This window comes from Pogoniulus pusillus, chromosome 8 (genome assembly GCF_015220805.1).
Source record: "Pogoniulus pusillus isolate bPogPus1 chromosome 8, bPogPus1.pri, whole genome shotgun sequence".
Classification (NCBI taxonomy): Eukaryota; Metazoa; Chordata; class Aves; order Piciformes; family Lybiidae; genus Pogoniulus; species Pogoniulus pusillus.
The window spans coordinates 38810277-38834033 of NC_087271.1; the positions used below are offsets into that span (position 1 = coordinate 38810277).

At 54.4% G+C, this 23757-nt stretch overlaps 1 protein-coding gene across 1 annotated transcript in view; it reads left to right on the forward strand.

The window, feature by feature from the left end:
* PAPPA2 (pappalysin 2) overlaps window positions 1-23757 on the forward strand; it is a 132632-nt gene that overhangs the window by 54468 nt on the left and 54407 nt on the right. The window contains exons 7-13 of the mRNA XM_064148125.1: window positions 488-980; window positions 2341-2469; window positions 4122-4213; window positions 4425-4618; window positions 5792-5926; window positions 10259-10394; window positions 11693-11912. Coding sequence (XP_064004195.1) covers window positions 488-980; window positions 2341-2469; window positions 4122-4213; window positions 4425-4618; window positions 5792-5926; window positions 10259-10394; window positions 11693-11912 — 1399 coding nt within the window. The remainder of the gene's footprint in view (window positions 1-487; window positions 981-2340; window positions 2470-4121; window positions 4214-4424; window positions 4619-5791; window positions 5927-10258; window positions 10395-11692; window positions 11913-23757) is intronic.

Sequence of the window (23757 nt, forward strand, 5' to 3'; positions counted from 1 at the left end):
TCCTGGAAGGCCACAAGAAGGTCACCTGGGAGCCTCCTCTGCTCCAGCCTGCACAGCCCCAACTCTTTCAGTCTGTGCTCACAGCAGAGCTGCTGCAGCCTCTGAGCATCCTCCTGGCCCTGCTCTGGACACACTCCAGCATCTCCACAGCCCTCTTGTCCCAGGGGCTCCAGAACTGGATGCAGTACTCCAGGTGGGGTCTCAGCAGAGCAGAGCAGAGGGGCAGAATCACCTCCTGCTAAGCCTTGTGCTTGTCTGAGTGCTCAGAAGCTCGGGGGCTGGTGGCCCTTCGTGCTTTCTAGGACATCTGGGCAGTAGGCAGATGCCACCAGGTCTGGGCACATGCTTGTGGTGAGTGTGCAGTTACAGCATGGAGATGCATAAACACCTGTGGAGTACAACAGGGAGCTTCACCCCTCTCTGTGTCACCTGTGAGGTGAAATGTCCTCTGCTTCTCATCAGCCATCTCCTCCTCTCTCCTTGCCAGGCCCTCCAGATGTGGATCAGCCCTGCGAGCCCAGCCTGCAGGCCTGGAGCCCCGAGCTCCACCTGTACCACATGAACATGACAGTGCCATGTCCCCAGCCGGACGGCTGCATCTTGGAGCTGCGCTTCCTGCACCCTGTCTACCCTGACTCCCTCACCCTCTGGACCACTTACCTCTCCCCGGGCTCTCCCAGGGCACTGTCTGACATTGAGGTCCTGACAGAGCAAGGGGAGTCCATCCACCTGGGACCCCTGGACACCTTCTGTGACGTCCCTTTCACCGTCAAGCTCAACATCCCTAAGAAGGTGTCGGGAGTCAGAATCTACACCTTTGACGAGAGGATGGAGATAGACACAGCCCTGCTGACCTCCGTGCCCCACAGCTCGCTCTGCTCCGGCTGCAGGCCCATCCAGTACCGCGTGCTGCGGGAGCCTCCGTTTGCCAGCGGCTCCCCTGCCGCCCCGGCGCAGGCGCATCGCCAGCTGCTCGACACGTGAGCCGGGGCTGCTGGGCAGTGGTGGCTCGGGCACAGCTGGGCAGCCTCGAGGGAGGAGAGCAGGAAGGGCAGCGCTAGGCTGCTCTGATGTGGGTGCGCAGCTGCAGGGGACTCACCTCCCAGTTTAGGAGGGACATTGAGGTGCTTGAGCGTGTCCAGAGAAGGGCGACGAGGCTGGGGAGAGGTCTTGAGCACAGCCCTACGAGGAGAGGCTGAGGGAGCTGGGATTGGTTAGCCTGGAGAAGAGGAGGCTCAGGGGTGACCTTATTGCTGTCTACAACTACCTGAGGGGAGGTTGTGGCCAGGAGGAGGTTGCTCTCTTCTCTCAGGTGGCCAGCACCAGAACGAGAGGACACAGCCTCAGGCTGCACCAGGGGAGATTTAGGCTGGAGGTGAGGAGAAAGTTCTTCCCTGAGAGAGTCATTGGGCACTGGAATGGGCTGCCCGGGGAGGTGGTGGAGTCGCCGTCCCTGGGGCTGTTCAAGGCAGGACTGGACGTGGCACTTGGTGCCATGGTCTGGCCTTGAGCTCTGTGGTAAAGGGTTGGACTTGATGATCTGTGAGGTCTCTTCCAACCCTGATGACACTGTGACACTGTGACACTGTGTGATACCTTGGGCTCTCTGTAGCTAGCCGCGCAAGGGGGATCAGGGCGGGCCGGGCAGTCAGAGCTGCCTCTGGGCGTGTGGGCAGCCCACGTTCTGCTCTGGAACCTATCTGAAGGATCCACGTTGTGTTAGCATCACTCTTAGCTTCAGTAGACAGGCATTGACCTTCTACGTGAGCAGGCATTGCCTTCCTGCATCGTGCTGGTGCAAAACGATGTCGTGCTGGTTCCCTGCGTGGATCCCTGCACACCTCCTCTGCTTCTGCCTTCGACTCCCTGCCTGCTTTTGCTCGTGTTTTGGTGTCCTCTCGTTGTTCCCACGTCTGTCCCACTCCTGCCCTGGGAATTACCTTAAGCAGATTGCTTATTCAGTCTAGAGGAAGCTTGCTGGAGACCCCCTCAAATAGCCTGACGCTTGCCCGTGAGTCCAGGCTAACCAGGAAGGGTTTGTTAAACCTGGAAACGTTTTGTCCCCATCAACACAAGCAGTAAAATGATTGCCAGAGTTAATGCCATGTGTCCCCAGCTCAGACCCCAGGGAAACAAGCAGCAGGTCCCTCTGCATGGCCTGGCAGAGACCCTCTTCCCACAGCCTTTGCTTCTGGCAGTGGAGAGTATGAAGACACATGTCAAGCTGGGATGCTTCATGGGCACACACACATGGTTTCCGTGGCTGTGGTGAGCAAATCTGTTGCAGATGTACAGGCTGTTCCCTCCTGCTTGCTCTTCAAGTCCTCTCTCTTCCTGCAGGGAAGTTGTGCCTGGGCAGGTGTACCGCTACCAGGTGCAGGCAGTCTCTGGGACAACTGCAGGAGAAGCCTCCCCACCACTTCTGCATGTCCATGGAGCACCCTACTGTGGAGACGGGAAGGTGACCGTGTAAGTTGAGACAAGACTTCAGCTGAGCTTCCTTAGGATCATAGAATCAGGCAGGGTTGGAAGGGACCACAAGGAGCAGCCAGTTCCAGCCCCCCTGCCATGCCCAGGGACACCCTACCCTAGAGCAGCCTGGCCACAGCCTCAGCCAGCCTGGCCTCAAACACCTCCAGCCATGGGGCCTCAACCACCTCCCCCAGCAACCCCTGCCAGGCTCTCACCACTCTCAGGCTCAACAACTTCCTCCTCACATCCAGGCTGAATCTCCCCACCTCCAGCTTTGCTACATTCCCCCCAGTCCTGTCACTCCCTGAGAGCCTAAGAAGTCCCTCCCCAGCTTTTTTGTAGCCCACTTCAGATCCTGGAAGGCCACAAGAAGGTCACCTGGGAGCCTCCTCTTCTCCTTAAATGATCAGGTCATCCTACCCCAGAGGGAAGTGCTGGCTTAGTTCTCCATCCCTGGGTACTTGACTGGAGATGTGCTGGATTATAGAATGGCAGGGATTGGAAGGGACCTCTGGAGATGATCTGGTTCAACCCTCCTGCCAGAGTGGGGTCACCCAGAGCAGGTTGCCCAGGATCATGTCCAGGGAAGATTTGAACCTCTGCAGATCAGGCTGGGCAGCCTGATGCAATGCTCTGCCACTCTCAGAACAAAGAAATACTCCCTCATATCAGATGGAACTTGCTGTCTTGAGCTTATGTTTGTTGCCCCTTGTCCTATCACTCAACACCACTGAAAAGGGTCTGGCCTCATCCTTTTGACCCCTGCCCTGTAGCTATTGATCAGATCCCCTCTCAGGCTGCTCTTCTCCAGGCAAAACAGACCCAGGTCTGTCAACCTTTCCTCCTCCCAGAGATGCTTCAGTCTCCTCAGCATCTTCCTAGCCCCCACTAGACTCTCTCCAGTAATTCCCTGTCTCTCTTGAACTGAGGAGCCCAGAATTAGACACAGTACTCCAGATGCTGCCTTACTAGGGCAGAGTAAAGGGGGACAAGAACCACTTTGACCTGCTGGCCACACTCTTCTTGCTTCAGGTGTTGTAAGAATGTCACAGTATGGTCACTCCTTCTCCCACAGGCTGCATTTTTAACCTCTTTCTATCCCCTGAGAAGATAAAGTGTTTTCTCTCCTCTACCTGACTCCACATGTGCTTCTTCCTCTCCTCCTTGCTTCTGTGGAAGTGGAACCAAGAAACTTCAGCCTGGAGAAGAGAAGGCTTCCAGCAGACCTTGGTGTGGCCTTCCAGGATCTGAAGGGGAGCTACAGGAAGGCTGGGGAGGGACTACTGACAGGGTCTGGGAATGACAGGACAAGGGGGAATGGGTTTGAACTGGAAGAGAGGAGATTTAAACTGGAAATTAGGAAGAAGTTCTTTACAGTGAGGGCACTGAGACACTGGCACAGGTTGCCAAGGGAGGTTGTGGCTTCTCTCTCCCTGGAGGTGTTCAAGACCAGGGTGGATGAGGCCTTGAGCAACCTGTTCTGGAGGGAGATGTCCCTGCCTATGGCAGGGGGTTGGAGCTGGCTGATCCTTGAGGTCCCTTCCAACCTAAACCATTCTGTAAAACAAAGTCTTCACTCCTATGTGAGCAGAAGCAGAGGAATGCTGAGTCAGGAGCGGTGGTAACACATCTGGCTGCTCTCCTCTTAGGAGCCTGGAGGAGGAGTGTGACGATGGGGACTTGCTGGATGGAGATGGCTGTTCCAGGAAGTGTAAAAAGGAAAAAGGTTTCAACTGTGTTGGTGAGTCTCAGTGGATTGAGGCATCCTTTTGAGACAGAAGTCAAAGCAGCACATTGGTCACAGTGCTCCTCAGGGCAGGGGGTGATGCACATCACAGCAAAAGGTGGATCTGCAGCTGCAGCGATCCGTGCAGCTCGCTGGGAGGGGTCAGCAGGAGATGTGTGTGCTTGGAGTCTGGTTTGTAAATGAGCCATCCCTGGTCTCCTTGCAGGGGAGCCAAGCCTGTGCTATGTGCATGATGGGGATGGTGTGTGTGAGCCATTTGAGAAGACAAGCAGTGTCCTGGACTGTGGTCCTTACACGCCTGACGGATACGTGGATCTGTGGGCAGTGAAAGCCTACTCCTCCCATCAGGATGCAGAGCTCTGTCCTGCTGCCTTGGCCACTGGGGAGCCTGTTGTGAGGGTGAGTGAAAGCATGGCCAAAAATAAAGCCTGTGCAGTGAAGCTGGACTGGTCACTGCTGCAAAAATGTACTGATGCCAACCCAAAAATCTTCAGCTTTATCTTTTGTTTAGCCTGCAGAAGAGGAGGCTCAGGGCAAAGCTCGTTGCTGTGTACAGCTACCTGAAGGGAGGCTGTAGCCAGGTGGGGTTGGGCTCTGCTGCCAGGCAACCAGCAAGAGAAGAAGGGGACAGAGTCTGAAGGTGTGCCAGGGGAGGTCTAGGCTGGATGTTAGGAGGAAGTTCCTGGCAGAGAGAGTGATTGGCATTGGAATGGGCTGCCCAGGGAGGTGGTGGAGTCACCCTCCCTGGAGGTGTTGCAGCCAAGCCTGGCTGAGGCACTTAGTGCCATGGTCTGGTTGCTTGGCCAGGGCTGGGTGCTAGGTTGGCCTGGCTGAGCTTGGAGGTTTCTTCCAACCTGTTTGATTCTGTGATTCTATGTTGGCTGCCAGTGCCTACTCTGCTATAAAGGTCAGATCAGATTTGGCTGCACACTGGGATGATTCCAATGCTCAGACTGGAGGTGTGGAGGAAGTTGTTGAGCCTGAGAGTGGTGAGAGGCTGGAATGGGTTGCTGGGGGAGGTGGTTGAGGCCCCATGGCTGGCGGTGTTTGAGGCCAGGCTGGATGAGGCTGTGGCCAGGCTGCTCTAGGGTAGGGTGTCCCTGGGCATGGCAGGGGGGTTGGAACTGGCTGCTCCTTGTGGTCCCTTCCAACCCTGACTGATTCTGTGATTCTCTGATCTCTGGGGTGCCACAGGGCATTGAATGGCACAGCAAACTGGTACTGAGGGAAATGAATGACACATTTAGATCTCAGCCCAGCCCAAATCAGGAGGCTGTGGTCTTCCCTGCCACCTCACAGCTTGGGTCCTTATTGCTTGCTCATCCCCACAGACACCATGGGATGTTCAAGCAGCATATTTACAGCACCTCGACATGGCAGAGGCCTCATTGTGCACTTTTGGGCACTGAGATATCACTCCTGCTTAGCAACCCACTTAATAATTGTCTTCATGCTAGGAGCCAGCTTGGGATCCTTCTCAGGGTTTGAGTCATCCTTGAAGTTTCATAGGTGCTGCTTTCTTCTCTTGCTTCCCTTCCTTCTTCCTGGGCTGAAATAAATCTCTCCTTTCAGGTGTGTAAATCCCACCTCCAAAACGTGCCAAAGGACCTTTCCCTGGCTGCTTGGTTCCCCTGTGCTCCCAGCCAAGACAGGGCTCAGGATTCAGATGAGACAGTGCCCTTGAGCAACGAGGCAATTTGGCTGAAGGTAAGTGAGGATGTGTGGTCAGCCTCTGCTTGTCTTTGTCCCATCACTTTGGTGACAAAGACTCACCCTTCCCTGTCCTGTAGGAGCCACAGCAGCCTTCAGACTGTTCAGCCAGGACTTCATAGCCTACTCAACTGTTTGCAAACCCTAAATGCCTGTGGCTGTGTCTTACAGAGTTGCCCCATTCCCACTGTGAACAGCAAACCCATCCTGGGGCTGATTGCCAGGAAGAGGGCTGTGCCCAAACCCAGAAGCCCACAGAAATGTTTTGAGGCTGACAAACAACTTGTTCCTGACTGTTCCCTGCAGCCAAACTGTGCCATTACACCCACAGAGGATGGGCACAAGCTGTGGTTCGAGTCCTAGTTGCCTCTGCTGCCTGTGGCTGTGAGGAGCAGCAGAGGGTAGCTGGAAATGCTCTGCTATGCCAAGGAGTCCTGAGCACCCTGAGCCCACAGCACTCCATGGTGGCACACATGTCAGCCTGCCCCACACTGGCTCCAGACCAAGGGAGGCACTTTTGTGCCCAAGCTGCTGGTCCTGGAGTCCAGTGGGAACTCAGGACTTGCCTCCACAGCTGGCAGCTGCCTTTGGGAGGGCAGCTGGAGGGTCAAAGCTCTCTGTGCCAGCAGGCAGAGGAGAGCTGAGGGTTAGGCCAAGGTGATTTTTACAGCATTGACTTTCCTGACCACAGGCAGAGTTTAGAGGTTTCGTGGCTGCTGCCTGGTGTTGCTGGAAAGCTGATCTCTGGCATGCTGCTTCCTCTGCAGCCTAAGGGGCACCTTGCCCTGCTTTCCTCCAGGCTGTCTGGAGACAGCCTCTTCCCAAGATGTTTAGACAATTGACTGAGGCATTGACTCAGGTCAAAAATAACATGTCAGTTGCCTCTGAGCTCCTTTGTCTGGGCAAAAAAAAAGCCCTTTTCACTGGGTTTTTCCTCCCCTTTCTTCCATATCAGTGTGCTTGCAACCTATTTTCCATCTTTAGCCTGCCCATGACAGATGTGCCTCTTTTCTTCCTTTGCTAGTGAGGAGCAGCAACCCCCCCCTCCTGCCCTACCTAGATGAAAGCTTGCTTTCCACTTCTCACCAGGGGTTAAAGCCTGTTCCAGTTTTATTGGAGCTTGTGGTCAGTTCTCTTCCTCTATGGATGTTTATATTAAAGACTTTCATTACTGCAGCTCCCTGCTCTCTCTAGGAGTGCTATTATTTTCCACCCATAAAATTATTTATGGAGTAGTAATAAATGTGCCCTTTTTTCTTCCTTTTTTTTTCACCCCCCTGACTGGAGATTGCCTGATTGGTACCATATTGTTGGCCACAACAACCCCAAGCAGTGCTACAGGCTGGGGCCAGAGTGGCTGAGAGCAGGCAGGCAGCGAGGGAGCTGGGGGTGCTGGGAGAGAGAAGCTGAAGCTGAGGCAGCAGTGCCCAGGTGGGCAGCAGAGCCAATGGCATCCTGGGCTGGCTCAGGAGCAGTGTGGGCAGCAGGACAAGGGAGGTTCTTGTGCCCCTGTGCTCAGCACTGCTCAGGCCACCCCTGGAGTGCTGTGTCCAGTTCTGGGCTCCTCAATTCCAGAGAGATGTTGAGGTGCTGGAAGGTGTTTGGAGAAGGGCAGCAAGGCTGGGGAGGGTCCTGGAGCAGAGCCCTGTGAGGAGAGGCTGAGGGAGCTGGGGGTGTGCAGCCTGCAGCAGAGGAGGCTCAGGGCAGAGCTCATTGCTGTCTGCAGCTGCCTGAAGGGAGGCTGTAGCCAGGTGGTGTTGGGCTCTGCTGCCAGGCAAGCAGCAACAGAAGAAGGGGACAGAGTCTGAAGTTGTGTCAGGGGAGGTCTAGGCTGGATGTTAGGAGGAAGTTCCTGACAGAGAGAGTGATTGGCATTGGAATGGGCTGCCCAGGGAGGTGGTGGAGTCTCTGTGCCTGGAGGTGTTGAAGCCAAGCCTGGCTGAGGCACTTAGTGCCATGGTCTGGTTGCTTGGGCAGGGCTGGATGCTAGGTTGGCCTGGCTGAGCTTGGAGGTCTCTTCCAGCCTGGTTGATTCCATGATTAGGGTCAGAAAAGACCTCTAAGATCAAGTCTTAGAGGAAGGAGAACCTCCCTTTCTTCTCTTCCTGCTATCCTTTCCTGTTTCTCTTCCTTTCTCCTCCTACTTTTCTCACCAAGGGAGACAGTGGGAATGTACCAAACAAATCTCTGAGTATCCTGGCCCACACCTTGCAGCCAGGTGAGCCCTACATGAAAGCAGGCCCTGGCAGAGGTGGGGACTTGCTGATGGGCTGTTTGCTGCTGAATACCTCCCTGCAGGGTGGGAATCCTGGGCTGAAGGCCAAGGTCTTTACTCCTGCGTGAGCAATGTGTGATGTGGCATGAGCCACCTCGAGGCTATGCTGCCATCACGAGTCAGGAGGTTGTCCCCTTCTCTCACAGCCTGCTCCTTGGGCTGTGCCCAGCCAGCTGGGACTTGTCCTCCTCCAAAATACACCTTTGGCTTGAATTTCTGCCTTCCCTTCCTGCTGGTGTTCAACAAAAACACTCCACAGGGTGGATCTTGGTCAAAACGTATCTTGGCACTGGGTGGGGGGCACCAGGGTGGGGGAGAAAAACATTTCTCTCTTCTTCCTTCCAGAGAACATCTGTCCTGCCTTGACTGATGCCACAGGTTTCCCAGCTGCCTCTTTTAGCCTTGGGGGCTGTAGGCAAGTGGGGAGCTGTCAGCTCTCCTAGCAGACAGGACTTCTTCCCACAAATATTCCCATGTGTTGGCTGATGGACACAGTTTGCAGTCACTCTGGGCAGTGGGGACATTCCTTTGGGTTTTGTTGGGTGTTAATGGGCATGTTTTGGTGGCAGAGCTGGCAGCTGTGCCTCTCTGGCTGCCTCCCTTGCCCCAGTCATCACCAGATGAGATGGGACTCAGAGCCTGGTTCTCTCTCAAGTCAAAAGGACACAGAAGGGGGTGTCTGGGGCTCAGTCAGGTGTTGCTCAGTTTTAAGAACATAGAATGTGGAAGCTGGAAAGATGCCATAAATCATAGAGTCAACCAGGTTGGAAGAGACCTCCAAGCTCAGCCAGGCCAACCTAGCACCCAGCCCTGGCCAAGCAACCAGACCATGGCACTAAGTGCCTCATCCAGGCTTGGCTTCAACACCTCCAGGCACAGCAACTCCACCACCTCCCTGGGCAGCCCATTCCAATGCCAATCACTCTCTCTGCCAACAACTTCCTCCTAACATCCAGCCTAGGCCTCCCCTGGCACAGCTTGAGACTTTGTCCCCTTGTTCTGTTGCTGGGTGCCTGGCAGAAGAGACCAACCCCACCTGGCTACAACCTCCCTTCAGGGAGCTGCAGGATTGCCACACTTTGGGAAGATTAATGAGAGCATTTTGGGGGTGTAGGTCAATAGCTGGCTGAAGATGAACTAGCAGTGTGTGCAGGTGGCCAAGGAGATCAATGGCATCCTAGTCTATATCAGGAATAATGTGTCCAGCAGGACTGGAGGTGCTGAAGACAAGCCTGGATGAAGCACTTAGTGCCATGGTCTGGTTGATTGGCCAGGGCTGGGTGCTAGGTTGGCCTGGCTGAGCTTGAAGGTCTCTTCCAACCTGGCTGATTCTATGTTTGCCCCTCTGTACTGGACACTGGTGAGGCCACACCTTGAATACTGGCTTCAGTTTTGAGCCTGTCACTATGAGAAGGACATTGAGGGGCTGGAGTGTGTCCAGAGAAGGGCAGCAAAGATGGTGAAGGGTCTAGAGCACAAATCTTGTGAAGAGCAGCTAACAAAACAGGGGTTGTTTCATCCTGAGAATGGGAGCCTGAAAGGAGACCTCCTCACTCTCTACAACTCCCTGAAAGGAGGTTGGGGCCAGGTATGGATTGGCCTCTTCTCCAAAGCAACAAGTGATAGGATGAGAACAAACACCCTCAAGTTGGACCAGCAGAGGTTTAGGCTGGACATGAGGAACAATTTCTAACCTGAAAGGGTTGCCATGCCCTGGAAGAGAGTGCCCAGGGCAGTGGTGGAGTCCCCATCCCTGGAGGGACAGAAAAGCTGTGGAGGTGTGGTGCTGAGGGACTGGGTTCAGTGGTGACCTGGCAGTTCTGGGTTTGGACTCTGTATCTTAGAAGTCTCTTCCAGCCATAAGAGTTGCATGATTAGGAAGGAAGGGACTGTCCTCCTGCACTGTTTCTTGCCTCTTCTCTCTTCCCACCCATTTGCTGCCTGCACATCTGCAGTCCTTGACTGTTCTTTCCCCACACTCCCTCCTTCTCTTCCCTCTTGCTTAGTGTATTTTGTATCCATGCTCTAAAGGTCTCTTTTGTCCTCCTGCCTAGGTGTGCTTTGAGAAACCTGCAGTGCCTGCTTCCCTCCTGCTCTTCCTGGCCGCTGATGGCACCGTCCCAAGCAGCCAGCACAAGCCGAGGGTCGCTGTCCAGCTGAGCGACGTGGATGGGCTGAACCACTCCTTGGGTGAGCAGCCCCGAGGCTGCAGCAGCAGTCTGTGCTGGCCCAGCAGGAGCACCTCACCTCTGCTGATGTCTCTCGTTTTGGTGGTGCTGCTGCTGTCCCCTATTCTCTCTTGCAACATCTTCTGCTTCCCCACCCCCCCCCCCAGCAAAACAGCTTGGGAAGCAGAGGGTATAAATGTCAATATTGAGGGTCACACCCAAAGAGTGGCTGTTAAAGCTCCATGGCCAAGTGGAGGCCAGTGGCAAGCAGAGACCCTCAGGGATCAGTCCTGGCACCAGTCTTGTTTAACACCTTTGTGGGTGCCATGGACAGAGGCATTGAATGCAGCCTCAGCAACTTTGCTGCTTGTTTGTTGCCCACACCAAGCTGTGTGGTGCAGCAGCCAGGCTGGAGGGCAGGATCCATCCAGAGGGACCTGCACAGGCTGCAGAGGTGGGCACAAGCCAAGCTCAGGAGGTTCAACAAGAGCAAGTGCAAGGTCCTGCATCTGGGTGGATGCTATGCCAAGCATACATCCAGGCTTGGCAGTGAGTGGCTGGAGAGCAGCCCTGAGGAGAGGCACTTGGGGGTGCTGCTGGAGGAGAAGCTGAACAGGAGCCAGCAGTGTGCACTTGCAGCCCAGAAAGCCAAGCAGAGCCTGGGCTGCAGCAGCAGAAGTGTGGCCAGCAGGGCCAGGGAGGTGATTCTCCTCCTCTGCTCTGCTCTGCTGAGACCCCACCTGCAGTACTGCATCCAGTTCTGGAGCCCCTGGGACAAGAGGGCTGTGGAGATGCTGGAGAGTGTCCAGAGCAGGGCCAGGAGGATGCTCAGAGACTGCAGCAGCTCTGCTGTGAGCACAGACTGAAAGAGTTGGGGCTGTGCAGTCTGGAGCAGAGGAGGCTCCCAGGTGACCTTCTTGTGGCCTTCCAGGATCTGAAGGGGGCTACAAAAAAGCTGGGGAGGGACTTTTGAGGCTGTGAGGGAGTGCCAGGACTGGGGGGAATGGAGCAAAGCTGGAGGTGGGGAGAGTCAGCCTGGCTGTGAGGAGGAAGTTGTTGAGCCTGAGAGTGGTGAGAGGCTGGAATGGGTTGCCCAGGGAGGTGGTTGAGGCCCCATGGCTGGAGGTGTTTGAGGCCAGGCTGGCTGAGGCTGTGTGCAGCCTGCTCTAGGGTAGGGTGTCCCTGGGCATGGCAGTGGGGTTGGAACTGGCTGCTCCTTGTGGTCCCTTCCAACCCTGCCTGGTTCTGTGACTAAAAGCACAGCTAGGGCAGTGTCCCTGCTCGTGAGTGAGTGACTTCTTTCTTTGCCCTGTGTCACAGGGATGTATGAGCTCTCATGCCAGCACAACCCCCTTGTCATCAATGTGACCCACAGCCAGAAGGACTCATCCTATTGGGCTGCTTCGGTGCTGCTGAGCTTTTCCTCCCCCCTGGTGGGCATTGCAGCCCTGGCACTGCGGACCTCAGCTCATCCTGGCTCCTCCGACCTCACCACCTGCCTCCTGCCGCACACGGAGGGACCTGGCCAGCAGCACTACAGGTATGGTCTCCTCAGGGCACTTCAGAGACACTCAGAGGTCCTCTCTCCTTTCTGCTTCAGTTCTGGAGGTTTTTTTCTGCTCTTTATGACTTCCAGGACTATTCTCAGGTGGCTTTTGAGGTGTTGTTGGAAAATCCACTGCAGTGAGTCTTGATTTATTTATCCATGGGAGGGAGGAGGCAGCAACACAGATTTGAGCAGGGCCTGTTGTGACAGGACCAGGGATGGTCTGGCTTAGACTGAAAGAAGGAGATTTAGACTGGGTTGAAGGGAGACATTTTTGACACTGAGAATGGTGAGACAGTGGCCCAGATTGCCCAGGGAGGTGGCAGATTCTCCATCTCTGGAACCATTTCAGGTCAGGCTCTGCCCATCCTGCTCTAGTTGGTGTCCCTGGTGACTGCAGGAGGCTGAACTGGATGATCTTTCAAGGCCCCTTCCAACCCAAACAATCCTCTGAGTCCATGACTTTGTACAAAATCATGTAAAAGGGCTGCTTCCTGCTGGGAAAACCAGGATGAGGAGCTGCCACTGAGAGGTACTGCTACTGCTGAACACGAGCCAGCAGTGTGCCCAGATGGGCAGCAGAGCCAGTGGCATCCTGGGCTGGCTCAGGAGCAGTGTTTGCAGCAGGACAAGGGAGCTTCTTCTGCCCCTGTGCTCAGCACTGCTCAGGCCACACCTGGAGTGCTGTGTCCAGTTCTGGGCTGCTCAATTCAAGAGAGATGTTGAGGTGCTGGAAGGTGTTTGGAGAAGGGCAGCAAGGCTGGGGAGGGTCCTGGAGCAGAGCCCTGTGAGGAGAGGCTGAGGGAGCTGGGGGTGTGCAGCCTGCAGCAGAGGAGGCTCAGGGCAGAGCTCATTGCTGTCTACAACTACCTGCAGGGAGGCTGTAGCCAGGTGGGGTTGGGCTCTGCTGCCAGGCAAGCAGCAAGAGAAGAAGGGGACAGAGTCTGGAGTTGTGCCAGGGGAGGTCTAGGCTGGATGTTAGGAGGAAGTTGTTGGCAGAGAGAGTGATTGGCATTGGAATGGGCTGCCCAGGGAGGTGGTGGAGTTGCCATCCCTGGAGGTGTTGAAGCCAAGCCTGGCTGAGGCACTTAGTGCTATAATCTGGTTGATTGGATAGGGCTGAGTGCTAGGTTGGACTGGCTGAGCTTGGAGCTCTCTTCCAGCCTGGTTGATTCTATGATTCTTTATGCTTCACAAGCTCCACCTCCACCCATTGCAGTCTTTCTTACAGTGCAGCAGGTGAGGGCAAGGCTTTCCTCCTCATCCTTCTCTCCTCCATGTTTTCTCCCCACCTACCCCAGGCTCCTGGCCAGGTCTCATGCTGCCCCTGCTGTAACACAGCACTATCAACAGTAGCAGCACTGATGCTGTCACCAGTGGATGTGCACACTGGCAGGCAGCTGCCTGTCTTCAGCAAGCTGCAGAGGAGAGGTAGTGTCTGCAGAGGAGGCTGCTCTCCGTGCAGGTCCTCTGGCAAAGGGACAGGGCAGGACTGTCATCCAAAAGAGACTAAACAAATCAAGCTGAGCCTGCCAAGCAGCAGCACTGAGCCAAGGATGGTGCTCAGCTCAGTCCTGGAGGGGCTGATGACAGCCAGACCTGCCAAGCTTGGCTCTGCTTTTGGATCCCAGGCTCCCTGAAGTTACAAACATTCCCCATCCAGGGCTCTGCTTCAGGCAGTTACTCAAACCTCACCCCTGGCGAACACTGCTTTTATAGAATCTTAGAATCATAGAATCATAGAATCAACCAGGTTGGAAGAGACCTCCAAGATCATCCAGTCCAACCTAGCACCCAGCCCTAGCCAGTCAACTAGACCATGGCACTGAGTGCCTCATCCAGTCTTTATTTGTTGGGTCCAAGGTTTGCTGAAGCTGTGGAGACCTCAAGAGCAAAAGGCTTTGGCTAGGGTCAGCACATCACTGCTACTGCCATTTTTCTTCTGCTTGTGGCCCTGGCTGGACAAACACCCCTGACTGTGAATGAATTTGTGTGTGTGTGGCTGGAAGCTTGTGGCTCATGGTCCAGTTGATTTATGTAGAGCTCTGGAAGCCATGAAGATCTTCCACTTGCTTTACACTCTTCATTTCTTGGTTTGGATTGCCCCACACACACCTTTTAAGTGCATGTGTGAGTTATACAGAGACATAAGGCTTGGTCAGTCAGCATATAAATATTATTCTCAGCCTTCCATTAAAAAGATCAACATCCACCTGAAACGTGCTTGGTTTCCTCCTAGTAGCAGCACTGTTATGTACAGAGAGGCTTTTAAGGCCCCAGCCAACTGATGTGGTTTTGTCAGTTACAGTTTCTCATCCTTGAAAATAATTCTGTGTTCCTGGTGCTTCACAGAGTCACAGAATGGGAGGGGTTGGAAGGGACCTCTTGAAGAGATCACCCAATCCAACCCCCTGCCACTGCAGGATTACCTATGCCAGATCACACAGGAATGCATCCAGGCAAGTCTGGAGTATCTGCACAGAGGGAGACTCCACAAGCCCCCTGGGCAGCCTGGCCCAGCCTTCTGTCACCCTCACAGGGGAAAAAGTTCTTACTCCTGCTTTCATGGAACTTCCTATGCCTCAGCTTCCACCCATTGCCTCTTGTCCTCTCAGAGAATCATAGACTCAGACAGGTTGGAAGAGACCTCCAAGCTCAGCCAGGCCAACCTAGCACCCAGCCCTGGCCAAGCAACCAGACCATGGCACTAAGTGCCTCAGCCAGGCTTGGCTTCAACACTCTAGGGATGATGACTCCACCACCTCCCTGGGCAGCCCATTCCAATGCCAATCACTGCCACCTGGCATAACCAAGCAGAGCTTGGCTTCAGCCTCCTGGCACTCACCTTCACATATTTATCAACATTAATGAGGTCACCTCTTGGGCTCCTCCAAGCTGAGCTCCTCCCAGCTCCCTCAGTCTCTCCTTCTATGGAAGATGTTCCACTCCCTTTATCATTTCTGTGGCTCTGCACTGGGCTCTCTCAAGCAGTTCCCTCTCCTTCTTGAATGGAGGGGCCTAGAACTGAATCATAGAATCAGGCTTGGAAGGGATCAGACAGATCATCCAGTTCTGATCCCCCCTGCCATGGGTAGGGACACCCTACCCTAGAGCAGCCTGGCCACAGCCTCAGCCAGCCTGGCCTTAAACACCTCCAGCCATGGGGCCTCAACCAGCTCCCTGGGCAACCCATTCCAGCCTCTCACCACTCTCATGGTGAAGAGCTTCCTCCTCACCTCCAGCCTGACTCTCCCCACCTCCAGCTTTGCTCCATTCCCCCCAGTCCTGTCATTCCCTGACAGCCTCAAAAGTCCCTCCCCAGCGTTTTTGTAGCCCCCTTCAGATGCTGGAAGGCCACAAGAAGGTCACCTGGGAGCCTCCTCTGCTCCAGCCTGCACAGCCCCAACTCTTTCAGTCTGTGCTCACAGCAGAGCTGCTGCAGCCTCTGAGCATCCTCCTGGCCCTGCTCTGGACACACTCCAGCATCTCCACATCCCTCCTGTCCCAGGGGCTCCAGAACTGGATGCAGTACTGCAGGTGGGGTCTCAGCAGAGCAGAGGGAGAGACTGGAGGGTAAAAAAAATTCTTATGGAAACCCCAGGAATGTAAAATCTGCAGAGGCTGAGAGACATTGAGCAGTAAAAGACCAGAGGAGAGCAGGTTCTCCCTGTCAAGAAGTGGCCATCTGCACGTGCCCAGCCTGGTTCCTACCCACTACGTGCATGTACTTTCCCAAAATAACCCCAGACAGGGAGAGTAGCAAAAGCAAGAGAGCAGTGAGGTGTCCTGACTGCATTCTACAGAGGCTCAGTGCCAGAACAATAAATATGTGACAGCTTGGTATGCCCCTAGCATCTTCTCATCTTCAAGGGGCTCCACGTGCTTGGCAGGCTGGGGGGGAAAATGGAGATCATGGCTTTTGCTGATCAACTGAAGCTACCTCCAGGGCAGGACACAGCAGGTGTTTGATGCTGGAGAAGGGCAGAGGAGGGCAATGAAGCTGGTGAGGGAGGACACCAGGACAAGGGAGGTTATTCTGCCCCTTTGGCCACACTTTGGCCATAACAACCCCAAGCAGCACTATAGGCTGGGGCCAGAGTGGCTGAGAGCAGGCAGGCAGAGAGGGAGCTGGGGGTGCTGGGAGAGAGGAGCTGAAGCTGAGGCAGCAGTGTGCCCAGGTGGGCAGCAGAGCCAATGGCATCCTGGGCTGGCTCAGGAGCAGTGTGGGCAGCAGGACAAGGGAGGTTCTTCTGCCCCTGTGCTCAGCACTGCTCAGGCCACCCCTTGAGTGCTGTGTCCAGTTGTGGGCTCCTGAATTGCAGAGAGATGTTGAGGTGCTGGAAGGTGTTTGGAGAAGGGCAATGAAGCTGGGGAGGGTCCTGGAGCAGAGCCCTGTGAGGAGAGGCTGAGGGAGCTGGGGGTGTGCAGCCTGCAGAAGAGGAGGCTCAGGGCAGAGCTCATTGCTGTCTGCAGCTGCCTGAAGGGAGGCTGTAGCCAGGTGGGGTTGGGCTCTTCTGCCAGGCAAGCACCCACAGAAGAAGGGGACACAGTCTGGAGTTGTGCCAGGGGAGGTCTAGGCTGGATGTTAGGAGGAAGTTCCTGGCTGAGAGAGTGATTGGCATTGGAATGGGCTGCCCAGGGAGGTGGTGGAGTGGCTGTGCCTGGAGGTGTTGAAGCCAAGCCTGGCTGAGGCACTTAGTGCCATGGTCTGGTTGCTTGGCCAGGGCTGGGTGCTAGGTTGGCCTGGCTGAGCTTGGAGCTCTCTTCCAACCTGTTTTATTCTATGATTCTGTGATAAACAGACTGAGGTCGTTCTGCTCTTGCCCCTTTTTCTCTCATTGCCGCTACGGTTACAGAGAGGCCAGCAGGTCATTTTGCCATCTCGCTGGTGCCTTTTGCTCTGCTGCTGAGGCAGATGGCAGCAGCTGAGTCAGAGGGGTGCTGCTCTTTGCCAAGTTTCTCTGGGAGTCACGTAGAGCAGCACTCATCTCCTCCTGGGATGACAACCTCGGTGGAGATCCTAATCGAGGAGCGTCACCCCCGCTGGGTCTGTACACGCAGCCTGCTCCCACAAGCGTGGTTGCCATCAGGGTTCCTGGAAAAGTGAGACCTTTCCCCTCTGTGAGAAACACACCCAAAGGAAGACATTCCCTAGTGTTTCCAAAACACCTTTTCTCATTCCTTAGCTATTCTCTTCTCTGCTAGCCCACAGTGGGGTAAACAGCTTATCTCACTGGCGTTCAGCGCCGCAATCCAGACTTCACCTCCTTACGTGTAGTGGCTGCTGTTAAATGGCAGGAGGTTTGGCTGAAGCCTTTCCCTTTCCATCAGCAGCTCCAGCAACTCCCTTTCCCCAAAGGTTTGCACCACGAGGTGAACTTCTTATCATAATTTTCCCCTCTTAGAGCTGGAGCTTGATGGTAAAGGGTCTTTGAGCAGTGGACTTCAGGTTGCAAGGTTCACAGTATCTCAGTATCACCAAGGTTGGAAGGGACCTCACAGATCATCAAGTCCAACCCTTTACCACAAGTCTCAAGGCTAAACCATGGCACCAAGTGCCACGTCCAATCCTGCCTTGAACAGCTCCAGGGACGGCGACTCCACCACCTCCCTGGGTAGATGCTACAGCAGTTTATGGGTGATGTGTTTTGCTTTAGGCATCTGCACTGGTTTTGGCTTAGCTTGGAATCACAGAATCAGGCAGGGTTGGAAGGGACCACAAGGAGCAGCCAGTTCCGACCCCCCTGTCATGTGGAGGGACATCGTACCCTAGATGTCCTCATCTCAGCCAGCCTGGCCTTAAACACCTCCAGCCATGGGGCCTCAACCACCTCCCTGGGCAACCCATTCCAGCCTCTCACCACTCTCATGCTCAACAACTTCCTCCTCACAGCCACTCTGACTCTCCCCACCTCCAGCTTTGCTCCATTCCTCCCAGTCCTTTCACTCCCTGAGAGCCTCAAAAGTCCCTCCCCAGCTTTTCTGTAGCCCCCTTCAGATCCTGGAAGGCCACAAGAAGGTCACCTGGGAGCCTCCTCTGCTCCAGCCTGCACAGCCCCAACTCTTTCAGTCTGTCCTTATAGGAGGAGGTCAGACTGGCTTAGCTTGACTTGGGGAGATCCCTCAGTACTTTCTGGGTTCCATGTTGCAACTGCTGCAAAATGAGGAATTTCAGCTTCTCAGAGTTTGTCACAACAAAGCAACATCTCTCTACCATGGTTGCCACAATCGTAGAATCAAGCAGGTTGGAAGAGACCTCCAAGCTCAGCCCAGCCCAACCTAGCACCCAGCCCTGGCCAAGCAACCAGACCATGGCACTAAGTGCCTCATCCTGTCCTTTCTTGGACACCTCCAGGGATAGTGTTACCACCACCTCCCTGGGCAGCCCATTCCAATGCCAATCACTCTCTTTGCCAACAACTTCCTCCTAACATCCAGCCTAGACCTCCCCTGGCACAGCTTCAGACTCTGTCCCCTTCTTCTGATGCCGCTTGCCTGGCAGCAGAGCCCAACCCCACCTGGCTACAGCCTCCCTTCAGGGAGCTGCAAGCAGCAATGAGCTCTGCCCTGAGCCTTCTCTTCTGCAGGCTGCACACCCCCAGCTCCCTCAGGCTCTCCTCACAGGGTTTGTATTCCAAGCCCCTCACCAGTTTTGTTGCCCTTCTCTGGACACCTTCCAGCACCTCAACATCTCTCTTGAATGGAGGAGCCCAGAACTGGACACAGCACTCAGCCTGCTGCATTGCTGGCAGTGGCCTCCTGCTTTTATTCTAGAGAAATTAAGGCTCCTGAAGGAAAAAAGTTTTTGCTCTGGTTGATACATTTGGTCCCATTTCAGAACAAAGCTCCTCTCCCTCCAGAGCAGTTAGGATGATCACTAGGCTGAATTTCACAAATTCCCAGCTCTGAAACTGTTTGATGTGTGAGTTATGGGGTTTGATGAGCCCCCAAACAAACGATGCAGGCTGGTGCTGACAGGGAAGAGGGGGAAAAAAGCCCCAAACCCTTAGTATTTTGTTAAAGTGTTGTTGTCAAATCATTAGTTTGAGCTTCAAAAGATGCTGGGATAAGAATGGGCATTTTCTAGGGATGTTTGATGCAGAAAAATGTCTTACACTGCCTGCATCTGAAATGGGGAAAAGGCAGGAGTTTGCAGCTGTGATAGAGGAATTTCATTTATCATCAAAAGGAGCAAGAACTCCTTCATGCTGAGATCAGAACTGGGCTGACTGCAGCATTTCCTCATCCAGCCTTTGTTAGGCTGCTCCAGCAGCCGGGAGCGGCGCTTTGGTTCCATCACTTTACTCAATCCTTGGTGAAGAATGTGGGTCATGGTGGGGCCAGACCACATGGCCTTTGGCTTTGCTCCTCTGCTTTTCATAGAATCATAGAATCCACCAGGTTGGAAGAGACCTCCAAGCTCAGCCAGGCCGACCTAGCACCCAGCCCTGGCCAATCATCAGACCATGGCACTAAGTGCCTCAGCCAGGCTTGGCTTCAACACCTCCAGGCACAGAGACTCCACCACCTCCCTGGGCAGCCCATTCCAATGCCAATCACTCTCTCTGCCAACAACTTCCTCCTAACATCCAGCCTAGACCTCCCCTGCCACAACTCCAGACTCTGTCCCCTTCTTCTCTTGCTGCTTGCCTGGCAGCAGAGCCCAACCCCACCTGGCTACAGCCTCCCTTCAGGGAGCTGCAGACAGCAATGAGCTCTGCCCTGAGCCTCCTCTGCTGCAGGCTGCACACCCCCAGCTCCCTCAGCCTCTCCTCACAGGGCTCTGCTCCAGGCCCCTCCCCAGCCTTGCTGCCCTTCTCCAAACACCTTTCAGCACCTCAACATCTCTCTTGAATGGAGGAGCCCAGAACTGGACACAGCACTCCAGGTGTGGCCTGAGCAGTGCTGAGCACAGGGGCACAAGAACCTCCCTTGTCCTGCTCCTCAGCCAGCCCAGGATGCCATTGGCTCTTTACCTAGTGGGCATCTGTGTATTAAGGGGAATTAGTCACCTTGGGTGAAGAGAAAAGCTCATTGTTGCTGATATCTATAGCTGAAGAATGTCTGCCCCAGTCTGGACATGCAGGAGCTATGAAAAGAAATAGCTGGGGTGATCTCTAATGATCAATTAACCTGTGTGCATATGGAACATGCCAAAGTAAGAAACTTGCTCATCTCTCTCTTGATCTACTTGATCCTGGCCTGGCCACTGGGGTTTCTAAACTGCTGGCAACCCAAGGTGTGTGTGGTAGTGCTGAAAAGGATCAGTGCTTCCTTTCTGCTTACAAACAGCATTGTCCCACTTAATGGGGTTGCCCCAGTCAGTGTAACATTGCTGCTCCATCCTGGCCTGCTCACCCAGAAGCTGCCTCCACCCAGCCTGAAAAGAGCAGTAATGAATGAGTGCATGCTCCAATACCCAACACAGTGCCGTGGGCAGATGAAGGCAGATGTCTTGGGGTCCTGGTGTGGTCACCCTGTAGCCTACAGCTGCTTGATGTGCTCACCACTCATCTCCCAGGCCTGCAGAGCCACAAAGATGATGGAGTGGAACATCTCCCTTTTGAGGAAAGGCTTGAGGGAGCTGAATCTCTTCAGCTTGGAGAGGAAGAGGCTGAGGTGTGACCTCAGTCACGTTTATAAAGGTGTGAAGGGCAAGTGTCAGGGGGATGGAGCCAGGCTCTGCTTAGTGATGTCCAGGGATAGGACCAGGGGCAATGAGTGCAAGCTAGAACAGAGGAGGGTCCACGTGAACATAAAGAAAAACTTCTTCCCTGTGAGGATGCCAAAGCCCAGAACAGGCTGCACAGAGAGGTCAGGGAGTCTCCTTCTCTGGAGGCATTCAAACCCCAACCTGGATGCATTCCTGGATGTGTGACTTACTCTAGGTGATCCTGCTCTGACAGGGGGACTGGACTAGATAAGCTTTTGAGGTCCCTTTCAACCTCTAACCTCCTATGGTTCTGTGATTCCCAACATTAGGCTGGATATTAGGAGGAAGTTGTTGTCAGAGAGAGTGATTGGCATTGGAATGGGCTGCCCAGGGAGGTGGTGGAGTCACCATGCCTGGAGGTGTTGAAGCCAAGCCTGGCTGAGGCACTTAGTGCCATGGTCTGGTTGCTTGGCCAGGGCTGAGTGCTAGGTTGGACTGGCTGAGCTTGGAGGTCTCTTCCAACCTGGTTGATTTTATGATCTCCCCACCTGCCTGTGGTTGGTAAGGAAGGGGATGGGATGGGATGGGATGGGATGGGATGGGATGGGATGGGATGGGAAGAGGAGAAGCTCATCCTCTGTGCAGAAACACAGCCTCAAGGAGGTTTAGAGCAGCAGCTGTCTGTGGGAGGTGGAGGCGTGAGCAGGAGTGCGTGTACGTGTGCTGGGGGCACAGGCAAAGAGCAAAGCAACTGCCTGGAGAAGGTGACTGCAGGAGGGGAGGGGAGAGGGCTTCAATTGGTACCAGATGCCCTCAGAAGCTAATGACCTGACAAACACTCTGCTCATAAACCAAATTCTTTAAAAAGGAAGCAAATGGAAATATAAGCTAGTGAAAGAATTTGCAGCAGCTGCCCTGAAACCATTTCTCACTTCATAAACAGGTCTGCATTGAAAAAACAGCCCCTTTCTTCTTCTCCTCCTTTGTGGTCCCCTCCTGTGCCCACCAGCTCTTGCAGGGCTCTGGCCTGCAGGTTTCCACCGAGTCTTTGGCTGGCTGGACTTGTCCAGAGTCAAGAGCACATCATGTTCCCTGAACAGCTCTGTCAGCACAGGGATTCTGGTGCTTTCTAAGGTTCCTTTTAAGGGTTTTTGGGTGTTGGTTGTGGCATTTCTAGCCATGCATCCTTGACTGGAGAAGTAAAGTGGATGAGAGAGGCAAAGATTTCCTCTGCTTCCCCTGGGAGGGGACACACAGCTGATGTGCCTGGGGCTTGGGATCTGGACAAGCTTGTGGGCCCCTGTGACCTGGAGCAGCTCTGCTGTGAGCACAGGCTGAAAGAGTTGGGGCTGTGCAGGCTGGAGCAGAGGAGGCTCCCAGGTGACCTTCTTGTGGCCTTCCAGCATCTGAAGGGGGCTACTAATAAGCTGGGGAGGGACTTTTGAGGCTGTCAGGGAGTGACAGGACTGGGGGGAATGGAGCAAAGCTGGAGGTGGGGAGATTCAGGCTGGAGGTGAGGAGGAATCTGTTGAGCATGAGAGTGGTGAGAGGCTGGAATGGGTTGCCAGGGAGGTGGTTGAGGCCCCATGGCTGGAGGTGTTTGAGGCCAGGCTGGCTGAGGCTGTGGGCAGCCTGCTCTAGGGTAGGGTGTCCCTGGGCATGGCAGGGAGGTTGGAACTGTCTGCTCCTTGTGGTCCCTTCCAACCCTGCCTGATTCTGTGATTACCAAGGGATGGGTGACAGATTGCAAGCTTTTCTGGGACCTTCAGGTGGTGCACAGGGAGGATAATTCTTCCTTTTAGCTGTGTCTCACCTTGGTGGCCACAGCTGAGTCTGTAGATCTGGATAGAATCATAGAATCAACCAGGTTGGAAGAGACCTCCAAGATCATCCAGTCCAACCTAGCACCCAGCCCTATCCAGTCAACCAGACCATGGCACTAAGTGCCTCAGCCAGGCTTTTCTTGAAGACCCCCAGGGACGGTGCCTCCACCACCTCCCTGGGCAGCCCATTCCAATGCCAATCACTCTCTCTGACAACAACTTCCTCCTAACATCCAGGTGTCTGCTGAGGTAGTCTTAATCCTGGCATCAAACATGTATAGGTTTGAGATGCTGCCTGGGCCTGTGGGAAGTGCAGAGGTGCTGAAGACTGTCAGAGTGGAGGGGGAAGGTGATAAGAGTAGGGTGGCACAGACAGCTGCAGCATGTCTAGCTTCTCACTTTGCTCTAGCTACATGGACATGGAGCTTTTGCAACCCTGCTGCTGGATCTGGGAAGCACTGCACAGTCCAATGAACACTTCAAGGATGGTTTCCCAATGTCTGCAGAGATTTCTTCTCCAGCTGAACATTTCACTGTAGTTGGTGAAGCCTCTTTGTGGTCTCTGATGTCTAATGAAGAGATGGACTCACCCATTCTTCTGTCAGCAGAATCCTTCTCATCCTGGCCATCCATTCTGCACATCTTACCTTATTTTGTGCTGAGGCTGACTGAAATTGAGGTGTGGATTCCAAGTTTACAAGCAAGGAGAAGCACCTAGTGTCACTGTCTGGACTTTGTTGCCTTTGGGAAGCTGATATAGAATCATAGAATCAACCAGGTTGGAAGAGCCCTCCAAGCTCATCCAGTCCAACCTAGCACCCAGCCCTGGCCAAGCAACCTGACCATGGCACTAAGTGCCTCATCCAAGCTTTTCTTGAACACCTCCAGGGATGGTGACTCCACCACCTCCCTGGGCAGCCCATTCCAATGCCAATCACCGTCTCTGACAATAACTTCCTCCTGACATCCAGCCCAGACCTCCCCTGCCACAACTTGAGACTGTGTCCCTCTTGCTGCCTCTGAATACCAGCGTTCAACACTCATGTATGAGCAGAGCAATGTACAGGGGGACACCTATAGCACTGCAGAGCTGTCAGCAGGCCTCTTGCCACAAGTTATTTAGTGTCCAGCACAGTTTGAGCATGCTGGAGATGGGAAATTGTTGTGTGGTGGAGACCACCTTACTTCTGGAGAAGCTGCAGCCCTCTCAGGAGGGTGCTACAATGACTGCTGTTGGTAGCTCTTCTCCTTGTGCACGCAGGAGAGTTGCTTGATAGGACTCTCTAGTGTCAGCTCTCCCACTTTGGGCATGGGAGAAGTGTGGCCTTGCTGAACATGCCATCTGCTTGTCCTCTCCCTGTCC